This window comes from Larimichthys crocea, chromosome X (genome assembly GCF_000972845.2).
Source record: "Larimichthys crocea isolate SSNF chromosome X, L_crocea_2.0, whole genome shotgun sequence".
Taxonomy (NCBI): Eukaryota; Metazoa; Chordata; class Actinopteri; family Sciaenidae; genus Larimichthys; species Larimichthys crocea.
In genome coordinates, this window is record NC_040020.1 from 10,025,629 (window position 1) to 10,040,139 (window position 14,511).

Genomic DNA, 14,511 nt, shown 5'->3' on the forward strand with positions numbered 1-14,511 from the left:
CTCCGATAATAACTGTGAACTGAGCCGTCATTTCCTAAAACCTTCCTCCGATAATAACTGTGAACTGAGCCGTCATTTCCTAAAACATTAGATGTAAATAAGACACGTAATGTAATAAAAAAAATGTGCATGTCGTGTTTTGAAGCTCTGTAGGATGGAGGATGAACACACCGGAGCCTCCGCGGTCGCTCGTCTCGTGTTTTTCTGCCGTTACGTGTACGTGATGTGTCTCACACCTGCAGAAGAAATCGCAGCGAGGACACACTTTCCTCGCCGCCCACCCTTTTTGTCCATTAACTATCTTGTAGTCATGCCGCTCTGCTCAGGCGTATTGAACTGCAGCAACAATCCTCTCCAAGCTATGCTCCTCTCTCTCTCTCTCTCTCTCTCTCTCTCTCTCTCTCTCTCTCTGTCTGTCTCTCGTCCCCTCCCTCCCTCCCTCGGCCTGTGTGCGATGGCTGCGAGAATGACTTGTCAAGCTTTTTTTTTTTTCTTTTCTCCTCTCGGCTTTCACCTCAAACTATGTTTGCTCGTTTGATTTACTTGTCCTCTTCTCTCCCTCTTTCTTCCACACACTCACTTTCCATCTCTCTTCCTCTTCCTCTCCTCCTCGCTTACCTCCACTCTGCGGCGGCTACATGCTCTCTCTCTCCTTCTGTCTGTCTCTGCCTTTTTTTCTTTTTATTTTCCTCGAGTGCTTCTCTCTCTCTCTCTCTTCTTTTTCTCTCTCCACTTGTCTCTCTCTCTCTTTCTCTCTCTATCTGCCTGTACCAGGAGCCATGGCTAATCATCTTATAACTAATGCTCTCCTTCGTCCCCATGGTACTAACAATCCTTATAACACTCTCCTGGGGGACTCGGCAGTCTATAACAACCCGGCCGTGGGCATGTACAACACCCAAGGTGTGCCTGATGTTCCTATTCTCAAACATACGTCTGTAATGTTAGCTCAGAGTTATTTATTTCCACTGTATTCCATTTATTTTGCATGCTTGTTCCATTTTTTTGTTGTAAATGTTTGCTGTTGTGATTGTGACTTTAGCTGCATCTCTGATCTGGCCTTATTATGGCTCCCAAGTGAGGCGATCAATCACGCTGCAACTAGGGATGGGAATCGAGAACCGGTTCTTGGAATCGTTTGGCAGTTTATCTAACGATTCTCTTATCGATTCCAGCAAGCACGACTTATTACGCCACGTAACTACCCACCACCACAGCGAGAAGTTACGCACACTCGATTCCAGCAAGCACGACTAATTACGCCACGTAACTCACGCAAGTTTCGCACGTGCAGTGCAATCAGTAGTAAACAATGTCACCCACTCGGTTCAAACGCTCCAAAGTTTGGCTGCATTTCACCAAAAACAGACGTCAACAGCTCGAAAAGTGGAGATAACAGCGTCAAGAGGGAACACGAAGAACATGCAGAAACATTTGCGCACACAACATGCAATATTTTTAAATGAATGTTGTGTTTTTGACACGCTCCGGACTGGAGATGAATCCCAATCTATCAGTAGCGGCAGCAGCCAGGCTATGACCACCTCTGTGGTTACTACGGAAGGTAAATAACACACTGCCTACCATGTAAGCGCGATGTGCTGCTTTGTAAAACATGCTGTAACAGTTAACATTAAACGAATGCCTTCTGCATTACATTTAGAAGATGACCATGACGAGAGAGAGAGTCTGGCTGGCTCAGAGGCTGGTAGACTGCCAAATGAGAATCGATAAAGAATCGAATCGTTAAGCAGAATCGATAAAGAATCGAATCGTTAAGCAGAATCGATAATGAAATCGGAATCGTAAAAATCTTATCAATTCCCATCCCTAGCTGCAACAGTCTCTCACCCACCGGACGCTCTCACGGAGGAAATCCTGTCGACAATTTATCGAAAACAGCAACAACAAGAGCGCACGCTGATTTACCGTACGCTGCAGATGCGTGCGACGTATCTTTCATAAGCTGCTTGGGAGCCATGAATTATCGGTCCTGGTTTGTGTTTTTACAGTGCATGCTTGGTTTTAGATGTCGTTCTGTGTGTGTCAGTCATGACTTGTGTGTGTGTGTGTGTGTGTGTGTGTGTGTGTGTGTTGCTTGTTTTAGTAACTGTGCAAGGTTTTTATGTTTAACAATGAGGCCTTGAAAACTGTGACGCGGTTTCATTGTTAAACTTTTTTTTTTTTGTCATCACGCCTCCAAATGAATGTGCAACTGTTGATTCTGTATCAAAGTGTTCTCCATGTATGAACTCGTGTTTTTCTCTTTCTCTCTTTTTCCCCCCTCATGCTGTCCATCAGCACCTTACCGAGACACAAGTATGGGCTCAATTAATACTCAACTACTTCAATAACATCGACTTTCTTCTCTCTTTTCTTGCTTCCAAAAGCTCTCTGTCCGATCCACATCCAAACAGTAGATTTTTTTTTGTCTGGCTGTCAGCCACGCTGAAGCCGAATCATTAGTCAGTGCGTGTAAGGCAGCTGTCTTATTTGTTTCTTTTAGGAAAGATTCTTTCCCTCAGCGTGACGCATCTGTCATATAAAAAAAAGCATTAGCATTAAATCTGAAATATTGTTGATCAGATGTGCAAACTGACATTTAATCGCGCTGGGTTTGACTCGCAGCGTAATAACTTTAAGTGTCACTGGAAAACATTTATTTTATTTTGCAGTGGAACTCTTTAACGCATCTTTTTGTGTTGTGCTGTAGTGCTGGCAGTAATTGAGAGAAACACTTCTGAGGTTTCTCTTAAATGAATTATGGACGCTCGAAGCATTTTTCCTTCCAAGAAAATTATCATTGCTACTTTTTTTTTTTAATCCTCAATTCACTCTATGATATCAAACAATAATTAAAATCTCTCTTCTGAGAAATCCACTTTATTTAACAAGCCTAATAATTGTTACTTTTTTTTCCCTTCTAAAAAAAAAAAAAACATTTGTTCCTCAGAGGGCATCCTGAACAACGCAAGAGACTCCAGTGTTATGGATACGCTCCCTCTCAATGGTAACCATGCCAACAACTACAGCATGGCCAGCAGCGAGTACCTGAGCGACTGCGTCCAGATCCTCGACCGCAGTGGCGGCTACGGCACGCACGGCAACCACAAGGAGACCACGCTGGAGAAAAAGATCCTCAAGGAGCTGACCTCCAATTACATCCCGTCGTACCTCAACAACCACGAGAGAGCCACCACCGAGCGCAACCACAACCTGATGAACAAGCTGGTCAACAGCAGCATGGCCAACGGAGGTGACCGCTTTTAAATGTCAGGTTTAGACAGTCACACATGCTTCGGTTTGTCCGAACCTTTTTGCATCATGCAAAACAGTATTTTAATGGACCGGCCTTCAAGGTGTGGAGGGATAAATATGATACGACCGACATAAAAACAAAAATAAAGTGCATTAAAAATACAAATCACCATTACGCTGAGTTTCTCTGCAACAAGCCGATCCAATCGAGGGGTAGTTTGAGGTGTTTTGCGAGACAAGCATCTTGACATGTCTTGGTCTTGACTTGTGTGACACAAAGACAAATGTATTTTCAAAATAAAACATCTTTCAGACTGTGATAATCAATAACACATTGGCCCATGGACCGGTACCGGTTTGTGGCCCGCTGGTTGGTGGCTTGCAAAGCACATAAATAGAGCTGAACCCACCAAGAGGGTTTAACTGCACAGACTGACACATTGATTGACATATTCCTGATTTAACAACTGAATTTTTTGGCAACTTGTGAGCAGCTGAAACACAACACTGTCAAACTTACAGTACGGTCGCCGGCAGATACCCGAGAAACACGTACTTGGAGTCGTTCACTCTCCTTTTAGCTGCACCTATGTGGCTCCTCCACTGTCTGGCTCGCTCGGTGCTGAGCAGGTCGCCTGCAGTTGTTCAATAGGAGTTTTTTGGGGTTTTTTTTTTTTGCTGAAGGCAGCTGCCTGCTGCGACCGAAAAGGATGCTGATGGCAGTGGTGAGCCGTACCAAAAACAGCAGAGTTGCAGGTTGGAAAGCCAAAACAGTGAGATCAAAGATGCTTAAACCTTCCCGTAGAAGCTCAGGGGGGAAGTGCAGAGTCAGGTGATGATTCTCTGCGGGTTCATCACTACAAGCAAACGCTTTCACATGACACGTAGTGAATTTTAATATGAAAATATTGACTAGTTAACACTCATATCTCCTCTGCGGAGTGCTAAAATCGTCGCCGCATGTCACCACGGCAGCGAAAGCTCTGCTCATTGTTAGAATAAGCAGAAATGTGCTAATATTGTTATTCCTGCCTGGGTCTTTCAGGGAGCATGGCAGGAGGCAGCAGCAGCAGCAGCAGCAGCGGAGTCAGTGGGTGTGTGGGCAGCGGTAAGGAGGACAATGGTCCCATGGTGCTGGACAACCCCGTGGCCTTCCCTCATGAGGAGAACCTGGGTTTGGAGATAATCAGAGAGGAGTCCAACGCGCCGCTCCTGCCGCCACGGCCTCCTCCACCAGACAGCCACCCTCCGCCTCCGCCGCCGCCCCACAGCTTCTCCCGGCCTCGCCGCATCCCCCAAGAGACCAGCGAGAGCTTCTTCCCCCTGCTGACCAACGAGCACACCGACGAGCACACGCACTCGCCCAACCACAGAGACTCGCTGTACACCAGCATGCCGGTGCTGACGGACCTCCCGGATGGGCAGATGAACGGTTTAACAGATGGAGAGGAAGACAGCTCCGGGGAGCTGCAGCCCTGTAAGAGCGCCACCGCACCAGAGCTGGACGACGTCTATTATAAGAGCATGCCAAACCTGGGCTCCAGGAATCACCTGCACGAGCTACAGAGCTACTACCACATGGGCCGTGGTGGCAGCGATGGGTACATGGTGTCTGGCAGCAAGGAGGAGTCTGATTCGTCGCCCGAGGAGCCGCCCATAGACCCTTCCCACCTGGTTACCAGTCTATAGAGCCAATCAAGAGACTTCTATCCCTCCCCTGTCTCACTCTCACACTTCCAATCCTCCAATGAAAACATTCTGTGTTGTTGACTGACGGACTGAGCTGGCCCGCCGACGCTGGATCGATGTGACGTTAACTACGGCTCGTGACAATGCGGTCGAGTGTATCGCCGGTCAGATGAAAAAAAGCAGGGGCTGAATGTATTGTCATTAAATGGTGCAGACTGAGAGCGGAAACTTTGAATCTGGAAGAGGAAGAGGAAGAGGAAGGGGGAGGGATTCTGTAATTTTACCCCGAAACATGTTACTTTCATTTGGAATCTTGGATTGAGCGAAGCCCTACAAGATCCCCCAATATGGACCTCTAGCAGATCATAGCATATAGTCTCCACTACCACCACTACAGGGGGGCGCGTCACCCCCCCCTCCAGCCCTGGTTTAAAGGAGCTGCCTGTCTGTTTGTCTGTCTGTCTGTCTGTCTGTCTGTCTGTCTCACTCTTAAAGACACGTACCGGGATAATGTTTCCGCCTCTCCAGAGGGTAGAGCAGGATTATTAAAAACTCACCTACATAAACTGGCCTTAAAGAGGCCCCGCCCCACTACCTGCCAATCAAGTGGAGGATGTATGATATATATGCCCTCACTACCGACCATCCCACCCAAAAAAAACAAAAACTGTTTTACTTGGGCGGCCGAACTGTTACCCATATCACGCTGATGTTCTGACTTCTCTTCCTGTTCGTATCTGCTAAACTGGAGTTTTCTTTGTCCGGGCTGGTGTAACATTCCTGCAAAGTTGTAGTGACTGCGGCTACTGTGTATTTCACTAAAAACAAAGGAAGGAAGATCATATTAAGACAGACTGAATTAAAAAAACAAAAAAAGGATTAAAAAAAACAACATTTCTGCTCCTTTCTTCTGTAAAAGTTTTCAGTTATCGAAAAAGGACTCTAAAGAAATCACAAACTGTTTCTATGTATTGTACAGAATACAGATACAGATACAAAAATGTCGCAAGTCTTTTTATTTTTTATTCCTGAATCTCTTCAGTTACGAAACCTTTTGTCTGTGGAACTGTTCTGAAACGTCATGATATGTTCTGGTCACGTGTAGACTTACAGAACGAGCAAGGAACAATCTTTCCTGTCACTCTTTTTAAAGAACACAGAGACAGTTAAGCACTCCTTAATTCATTCATTCATTAATACGCATATACCCTACACGCACACTTCTTCTTCTTCGTTCTGGTCCTTTTTATAGCAACACCACTGTCACTTACATTTTGCAAATCAACTCTTACTATATACTTTACCACTGTGTAGATTTAAAGCGGGGGAGAATGAAGCGGAAAGAGACGGTTACTATGGAAATGCTTTTTTTTTTTTTAAAGTCTTCACCGGAAGTGAGCGTCACCTCGTTTCCTTCCTTCAGGTGCAAGGACGTGAAGAAAAAAAAGAGAAAGATGTTCAGATATTTGAAGTGCGTCCTCTCTTATTGCCAAATATTCTACTTAATTGACGTTACCTTGCTGTGCCGGTCGAGATCTCGTTGTACAGAAAAAGAAATGCTGAGAATAATAAACGAAGAGAAGAGAGAAAAAAAAAAGAGAGGATTTCCACTATTTGAATAAAGGGTGGGACCTGTTTGTGAAATTGCCATGATTACATGATGACACCGTATATGTGTACTGAAGATGTGAAAAACTCTGCACACGGCAGCACTTGTCCAATGTGGAAAAAGCCAATGTTTACTTATTTAGGAGAAAAGTTTCATAAGTGTATGAAGTGTAGCTTGCACATGTATCCCACAAGCCCCCCCCTCTCCATGTCCCCCAAGAGAGAAATTATTTATTTATCTGTTTATTGGTTTAAAGACAGCCAAACAAGCTTAGAGGGAAACGGAAAGCTGGCTTTAGGCGGCGAGTAAATAAAGTGGCACTGGGTTTGTTTTTTTTTTGTTTTTTTTAAATTATTATGATCATGATTATTATTACAATATTATTGCTAATTATTTATTCTTTTTGTATGGGTTCCAAGTTGAATGATCTCATAACTAATATTTGTTGTAACAGTGAAAGTTGTTTGCCAACAAATAAATTACTGACATAGCTTTTTTTTCTTTTTTTTTTTTGCGGTTTTCTCTCTCTCGCCTCTTGAGTGTTATCAGTTATTACAGTGAAAATTGAATGCAAACACGGGGAGTTAAGCCCCCCGACATCATTTCACTTCAAATATGCGTTTCTGGGGCCCGTTTAGCGAGATTACACACTGTAGATATGCTAATGTTTTTACTCTGCATGCGTTCTGGAAATCTGTGAAAAACAAGCGACGTCTGTCGTCACGGCTCTATGTACACGCTCTATATATGTGTGTGTGTGTTTGTGTGTGTGGAGGACTGAGTCACCTCGAGGGTCAGGTGATGAGAATGAATTCCTTTCAGACAAACCACAGCACAGATGAAGTGGCTACGCAGGACATGAAAGCGCCTAACCTTTAATAGTCACTCGAGGTATTGTGTCGATATGAAGAGTTTAAACTGGAGCCACGAACCATCACGAAACACTCGATGCTCTGCCTCGATATGTTTTGTAGGACGCACTTTAAAAAAAAAAGCATATTTTTATAGGTTATAAACAAAACTTAGCTGCTACGATAAGGAAGCTGGGACTGTTTGTGGGGTAATCAAGTGAAAATCATCTTTGGGCAGTTGCATCACGGCTTCAGAATAATAACAGATAATAGCTTTTGCTGATTTCTGTTGCTCTTGTGCAGTGGCCTTAAAACGTCAGACTTGTCTTTATACAAACCCCCAAAAAATGGAGTTACTAGAACTGAGTTACTGAGAAAAAATCATCAGGATTGAAATTGTTGGAGAATGAATGCACTTGAAAACCTGAAGTTATTTTAGAGCAAACACCTGCTGCAACATGATGCATCTGACAGGAAGGGGGATACTTACTGCAAGGTGCTATCACGATACAAGATTCAGTTTCACATCATTGGTTGTCTACAGATCATGTGTCTATTTTTACAGTCACCTAAAGGTTATGAAAGTCAGTCCAGGTACTTTAAAGCTCACAGGTGGTTCATGGTGGAATTACTCAGCAGAAATGAGTCAGCACTAGAAATGGTGAATGAATTAAGTAAGTTGGTTTGTCAGCGTTAAGAGTGAGAGGTAACGGCAGCAGTCCGGGAATTGTTTTTCCCAAATCAGGAGGAAACAGTGGAGGCGTTCTGATCTTCTCAGTGTTTAGTCTAATAATGACACAATGGCTATTTATATCCGGGTGTCTTCTCGTGGTACTTAATCGTCCTTTCAGCACGACAAAACGGTTGACTTGACAAAATGAGGCTACCGCGGTGCATCGCCCCGGGGATGAGCTTGTTTTGCTTTACTTCTTTCCGTGACTCGGGGCTATCGATGTCGGATGCAGATGAGCACAATACAGCAAGCTCTCTGCCATTTCCTGTCTGCGTCTGCAAGGCCAGCAGAGTTTGGTTTTGTGGAGATTGACAGTATGAATGCAGCGTGTATCATCAACAGGCAGGGTAGTTTACAGTGTGCTTCTGCAAAGTGCCCCAGATATTGGTTTGTATCTCGGAGGGTGGTCCGTCTGCAGGGACAGTCCAACTGTCTACAAGGAAAGTCTGGATTGACGGCTGTCTGCTGTTCTTCTCTCCAAGGAACAACACCGCTCGACTCTGGAAACTAAGCCACAGCCCAATGGTCTTGGTTGTTCGCCTTTCCTTCCTTTCCTCCGTCACTCCACCCGCTAACCGTGCAGAGAGAGGAGGTGAGCTCCGTCTTGACTACACACTCCACGGTTCTCAGAGATTTTGCAGATGTTAGATGAGACCACCAGGGACTCTCTTGCTTGGCAAGACTTATTACAGACAGAGCAAGTTGGACTTGAATTTTGAGTTTGGCCTCTGAGCGGACCTGTTAGATTTCTGAGACAGATCACAGTAGGCACATCCTCTCATGGGCCCAGTCCTTCAGATCCTTTTCTTTTAAGGGTTGCTGGACTCTCGGATGATCCGTTCTACACTGAAGGAAACGCTGGCTGCAATTTACGATGCAAGAATGGGAAGATTCGGGTTCTGTGTGGCTGCTCTGCTGCTGTTGCTTTCAAGATTGAGGCATTAGCACTGACTGCTGCCTAGAGTCCGTCCTGTCAGAGCTCCGGGAGAGTACGCTGTAGGTGAAAGACAAGCCCATCAGAAGACAGACCATTTGTTTGCCTTTTTCAAACCAGAGCTCCGGGCCTATCACTGTCAAAGTCCAAGGCTTCCTAGATTGTGGATGTTATATAACAGATCTCTGCTCTCAGTTGTTAGTGCTGCTGGAGGACTCCTTCCTTTGCAAGACTGGTGCAAGACCTTAGTAGCACTTGACTCATTTGTTGATGGCCATTAACGTAGATTTTTTAAATATCACATTCGCAATGAGCTGTAGTCCACACAGGTTTCCCTTTCTTTTTTTTGTTTGTTCCACCATCTCATTCTCCGGCTCTCAGCTGCTGGAAGGCAGCGTCGCTCTGATTCCCGGCGGTGTATAGATTGCGTCATTTGTCACACTTCAATTGACGCCCGTAGTCAAGGTGAGGGTTATAAAAGTGCTGCTCTTCTTGAGAGATGACACGCGTCCACGCCGGAGGGAAAACAGCACTTTTGTGCATCGGCAAAGACGCCGCATGTGTGTGTGTGTGAGTGTGTGTGTTGTTTTCTAACAAAACTTTGGGTTGCACACACAACCGAGTGTTCTCCAAGCGAGGATACAATTCACTCGGCTGAGAAAGACGATGTCTTCACTCACAGAAATGTCCATTAAGCAGGACACTAATATGTAGCCAGGTGTTGAGAGCTCAATATTTCTAAATCCGCTCTGTATGACTGTGACAACACGACACTCAACTATACAAAACTTACCTCGCACTCACTTTGCTGTCGCTGTAGATTTCCAGACGTGATACAAAACTGAGTAATGATATGAAAAGAACCAATTCATGGTCATAACAGCAGCCACTTATCATAAGTGGTTGACCCCGCGATGACTTTTTCATGAAACGTGTGAAAGAAATGTATATTTGTCTCAGGATAATTATCAAACGCTTTAGAAAATCGCCATATGAACCTTTTTTATCTGCCGTCTTGCCACCACAAGCGTTTGCTGGGTATGATCTCCGCACCGTGTCTGAGGCCTTTCACCGCTTCGTGTCCGCTTTGATCATAGATTCGGTTTAAGGGAGAGAAAGAAAGGAAAATAAAAGAGTAAAGGGGAGTTGGGAAATAACGAGAAAAGGCCGTTAAAAAGCGGTGATGGTGCGAGGAAAGTAGTGGAGAGAAATTGCATTTATTTCTTCTTTATAAATGTATTTGAGCTTTCTTTAAAACCAACTCGAGCCACCTAACGCTACACTCCCCCTGTCCCTCCTTCCTCTCTGCCTGTCCCCCGCCACACTGCTCGTAGCAGGCTGATTAAACGAGCGTTGGTCTATGTGGGTCATATCTCTGCTGGAGTGCTCTGATCGGTTAGTGCTGCCTGGCTGTGTTATCTTCCTCCTCTCTCTGTTTCTCTCCTTCAAGGAGAAGGCATTCGGTATGTCTTACAAGGTAGCACGTCTCTCAGACTCGGCTCACAAACCAAAAAGGCAGAAGCCTGCGAGGACGAGCAGGGGTATAAATTAAAGGGAATCAATCTGTTTATTGTATATTATTAATGAAAGGCTGCGGCACGCTGAGGGAATCTAAATGTGGCAGCTGTAATGCAAGGCGCGCACAATAACTTCCTGGAAAGACGCTCGTGGCTGAAAATAGTTCGCAGTGTTCAGAAATGTTCTTCTTCAAACGATGCTCAGAGGTAGAAATGTGAAAATACAAACCAAGCAAGCCGGCGTGTCGGAATCCAACTAGAAGTTCACAGGCTGTTTACGATATTCAATCAGCAATTAACAGATAATATTTGGGACATCTCAAGGTCCCTGCTTTGTTTCTGTGTTTCTTCGGTAACTGCAGTTCCTCAAACGTCCACTTGAGGCTGGCTCCAGAAATGAGTCAGTCTCCATAAGTCCCCATGTCCAAATGTCCAATTTCACAGCAGAAATAAACATGTTTACAGCCTGGTACAAAAAACAGTTTTGGTCTCTGTAGCTAATTTCCCCGTTCATGACAACTGTACTGAGGGTAGGGGTGGGAATTGATAAGATTTTTATGATTCCAATTCCATTATCGATTCTGCTTAACGATTCGATTCTTTATCGATTCTCTTATCGATTCTCATTTGGGAAAAAAAGGAGAACAAACGGTTTGATCAGCATCATCTAGAGGAGGTAGTGAACTGGAGCGAGTACTAGTACAGCTGCCAGACTCTCTCTCTCTCGTCATGGTCATCTTCTAAGTGTAATGCAGAAGGCATTTGTTTAATGTGAACTGTTATAGCATGTTTTACAAAGAAGCACATGGTGCTAACATGATAGGCAGTGTGTTACGTACCAGAGTTACCTTCCGTGCTAGGTTGAGATTCATCTCCAGTCTGAAGCGTGTCAAAAACACGACATTCATTTAAAAATATTGCATGTTGTGTGCGCAAATGTTTCTGCATGTTCATCGTGTTCCCTCCCGACGCTGTTATCTCCACTTTGCAATGATTGCAAGTCGAGCTGTTGCCGTCTGTTTTGGTAAAATGCAGCCAAACTTTGGAGCGTTTGAACCGAGTGGGTGACATTGTTTACTACTGATTGCACTGCACGTGTGAAACTTGCGTAAAATACGTGACGTAATTAGTCATGCTTGCTGGAATCGAGCGTGCGTAACTTCTTGCGTAAGTTACGTGACGTAATTCGTGCTTTCTGGAATCGATAAGAGAATCGTTACATAAACTGCCAAACGATTCCATGGAATTGAAACACACGGATTTCCATCCCTAACTGAGGGTGAATTTATATACAACTCACCTGTTCAGGTTATATTAAGGCTTAAAGTTATGCAGGATTAAGAGCGTGGACGCTTTGATTGACAGGTGGTTTGTTTGAGCACCCAGGCGTTGATGATCCACGTTTCTCTGAAATTAACCATGAGGCGGAAGAAGCGGTACATCCAACATGGCGGCGGTCAGCGCTGCATATTTTGGGCGCTGTCCATTCTTTACGCCGTCGTTGGTTGCGTCTAAACAAAAAGCTTGATTGATTGACAGACTTTTTACGCTGATTAGTACGGGCTGATCTTTCCACCAGGCGAGTCCCTAAATACTTTGTAATGGACGCAACCTGGCATGCGAGTGGAATCCAGCGTCAGCGATGAATGGCATGGTAACAAGCGGCACCGACCCCCCGTTATGAACCTGATATCACATTGTGGTCTCTGCTAATTAAGGCAACTCTGACATTTAAAGCTTGAGTTTGAATTTGATTAAATGCGTAAAATCAGCCCATCCATATTACAGTATGACATTTCAAGATTTCCATCCCATTTCCTTCTTCTGCACTGTTGAGCATTATGGAGCGCGGGGGGCGTTTTTCCCGGGCCATTCTGGGATCCGGTTCAGTTTCTCATGGACGAGAATGGAACACATGACCCGCACGTTCGAGAATTCCCGGGGCTGTCGTTGGAATTTATTGGATTAAATCACACAAGATTTTTTAATTGTATTGTCCGGGAATTCCATTTATTATCATGTGGCCATTCCTCAGTTGATTAGAAGCCGTGAGAGGGAGCTAATTAGTGTTTCTGAATGGCTCGCCTTGCACTGACCTCTGGAAACACATCAGAATGCACCAGAGAGTCCCTCTGCTGACCTGTGTGTGTGTGTGTGTGTGTGTGTGTGTGTGTGTGTGTGTGTGTATGTTGGTATGTGAATCCACAGCCATTTTCTATGCCAGCTCATCTGCTCGCCTCGCATCCAGCTCCAGTGTGCCGTAGCATATGCTCACTCATTTTGCTCACCTCAATTTTCCGTGAGCGTGCTCATTGGAAGAAAGAACACTTAACAGGTACGTACAGGCCACCCTGAATAATTCACTCTAATTGGCAAAAGGGTTGGGGAGGGGAGGGGGCTACAGCAAAAGAGTGACAGGGAGAGAGTGGCCATCCATCCACTGGCTTTTTTTGAGGTCACACACACCCCCATGCATGTTTAATTGGCTTTGGGATGGCATGGTGTTTCTGCTGCCTCTGCTGCTGTGAGTCAGACTCACTATGCCTTTTCTGGAGCGTGCCTTTTTTTTTTTTTCATGGAGGCTCAGCAATGGAGATACTATTTTAGGAACACATTAGGAGCCCAGAAAACACTGACATTTAGACTATCGCCGGGATGGCTGGGAAGAGGGAGAGGGCTAGTCACTAGTGTGTATGACTGATAGGCGCTGGGTTGCTGCCAGTGTGCTTTTGTGCAGCGAGTAGAGAGCTAGTACAGTAGGGCAGACCCATGTCAAATTACTCTCTGAGATGGATTCATTTTCTTTCTTTTGAATTGATCGAGTTTCACCCCGCAGAAGAACTGATTAGATCGTTCCCCCAACGTGAAAATCACACACAACTCTAATTACACAATAGAGCAGGAAAGGAAACACTTTCAATTAATAATTGATCGTGGTCACACAGGAAGGAGGAGGAGGGAGGAAAAAAAAAAAAAAAAGCCAGCGCAAATGAAGAGATGTACTGTCAGCCCTCGTGGCAATCACGAACATTCTCCCGTAGCGAGGTATTGCGCGACGCTTTCTCTGAGTTTCTGTTTCCGCGACGGCGCAGAAGTTGGATCTCGTTAACAAACTGTATCTGACAGTCTGTGCAAACATGGAACCGATTGGCTCCAAAAACTCATGTTAGCAATGATGCAGATTCCCCGCTGACCCGACGGTGCCCGGGTGTTCTCGGGTTAGGAGTTTGAAATGAAAAGGTGCTGCAGCTGCTGCAGCTGCTCATTAGGGAACAGGTTATCACACACTGCTGTTCTTAACAACTACTGTAATTAAGTCGAACATCTGAGCCTCCTGTAAGCATAATGACTTGACAATGGAAACATATTGTTACGAGGAGGCTGTCCTCCTTCCTCCCTTGTGTTTCTGAGTTCCTGTGCGAGGCCTCCGGTTCCCTCTCACCTGTGCCTCATCAACCATCAACTATCAACCTACGCTGCATGAAGCCTCAGCTCAGCCTCGCAGACTGACAGATTGTTCAGCCTTCCTCGTGGCCACAGTTGCTCCATTGTGGGTTTTGGGTTTAATCACGATCTCCCCACGCGCCATGAAAAACCCGCTCTGCCACGTCCAGCTCTGTTTCGTCTCTGCCACTGCATTGCGCATTCCCTTTGTGAACCAAACAAGCCGTTTGAACAGTCGGCGTTTGCATATCGCACGTTAAACACGTTTTATTCTCTGTGTTTTGAATATATCCTACAATAAACGATGTGGTTATTAGCCTGTTATAATCACATATAGAGCAAGAGACTCCTGCCCTCCCTCTGCCTGATTCAGAGTAAAGCCAAATCAGTGTGTGTGTGTTCTCACAGTTTCATCATCGTTTCTGCTGGGTGCTAAATGGAACCAGTTTGTCTGGCTACACACTGCGGCTTTCCAA

General features: G+C 45.1%; 1 protein-coding gene across 9 annotated transcripts in view; it reads left to right on the plus strand.

The window, feature by feature from the left end:
- adgrl3.1 (adhesion G protein-coupled receptor L3.1) overlaps positions 1–6,519 on the plus strand; it is an 88,968-nt gene extending 82,449 nt beyond the window's left edge. For 3 of the 9 annotated variants that reach the window (XM_027282319.1, XM_019256380.2, XM_019256379.2), the window contains 4 exons: positions 775–903; positions 2,302–2,319; positions 2,954–3,256; positions 4,304–6,519. In XM_027282319.1, coding sequence (XP_027138120.1) covers positions 775–903; positions 2,302–2,319; positions 2,954–3,256; positions 4,304–4,947 — 1,094 coding nt within the window. In that variant the 3' untranslated portion in view covers positions 4,948–6,519. The remainder of the gene's footprint in view (positions 1–774; positions 904–2,301; positions 2,320–2,953; positions 3,257–4,303) is intronic. The other 6 variants (XM_019256383.2, XM_027282322.1, XM_027282323.1 and 3 more) reach the window with 3 other exon arrangements.
- Positions 6,520–14,511: the final 7,992 nt, after the last annotated feature.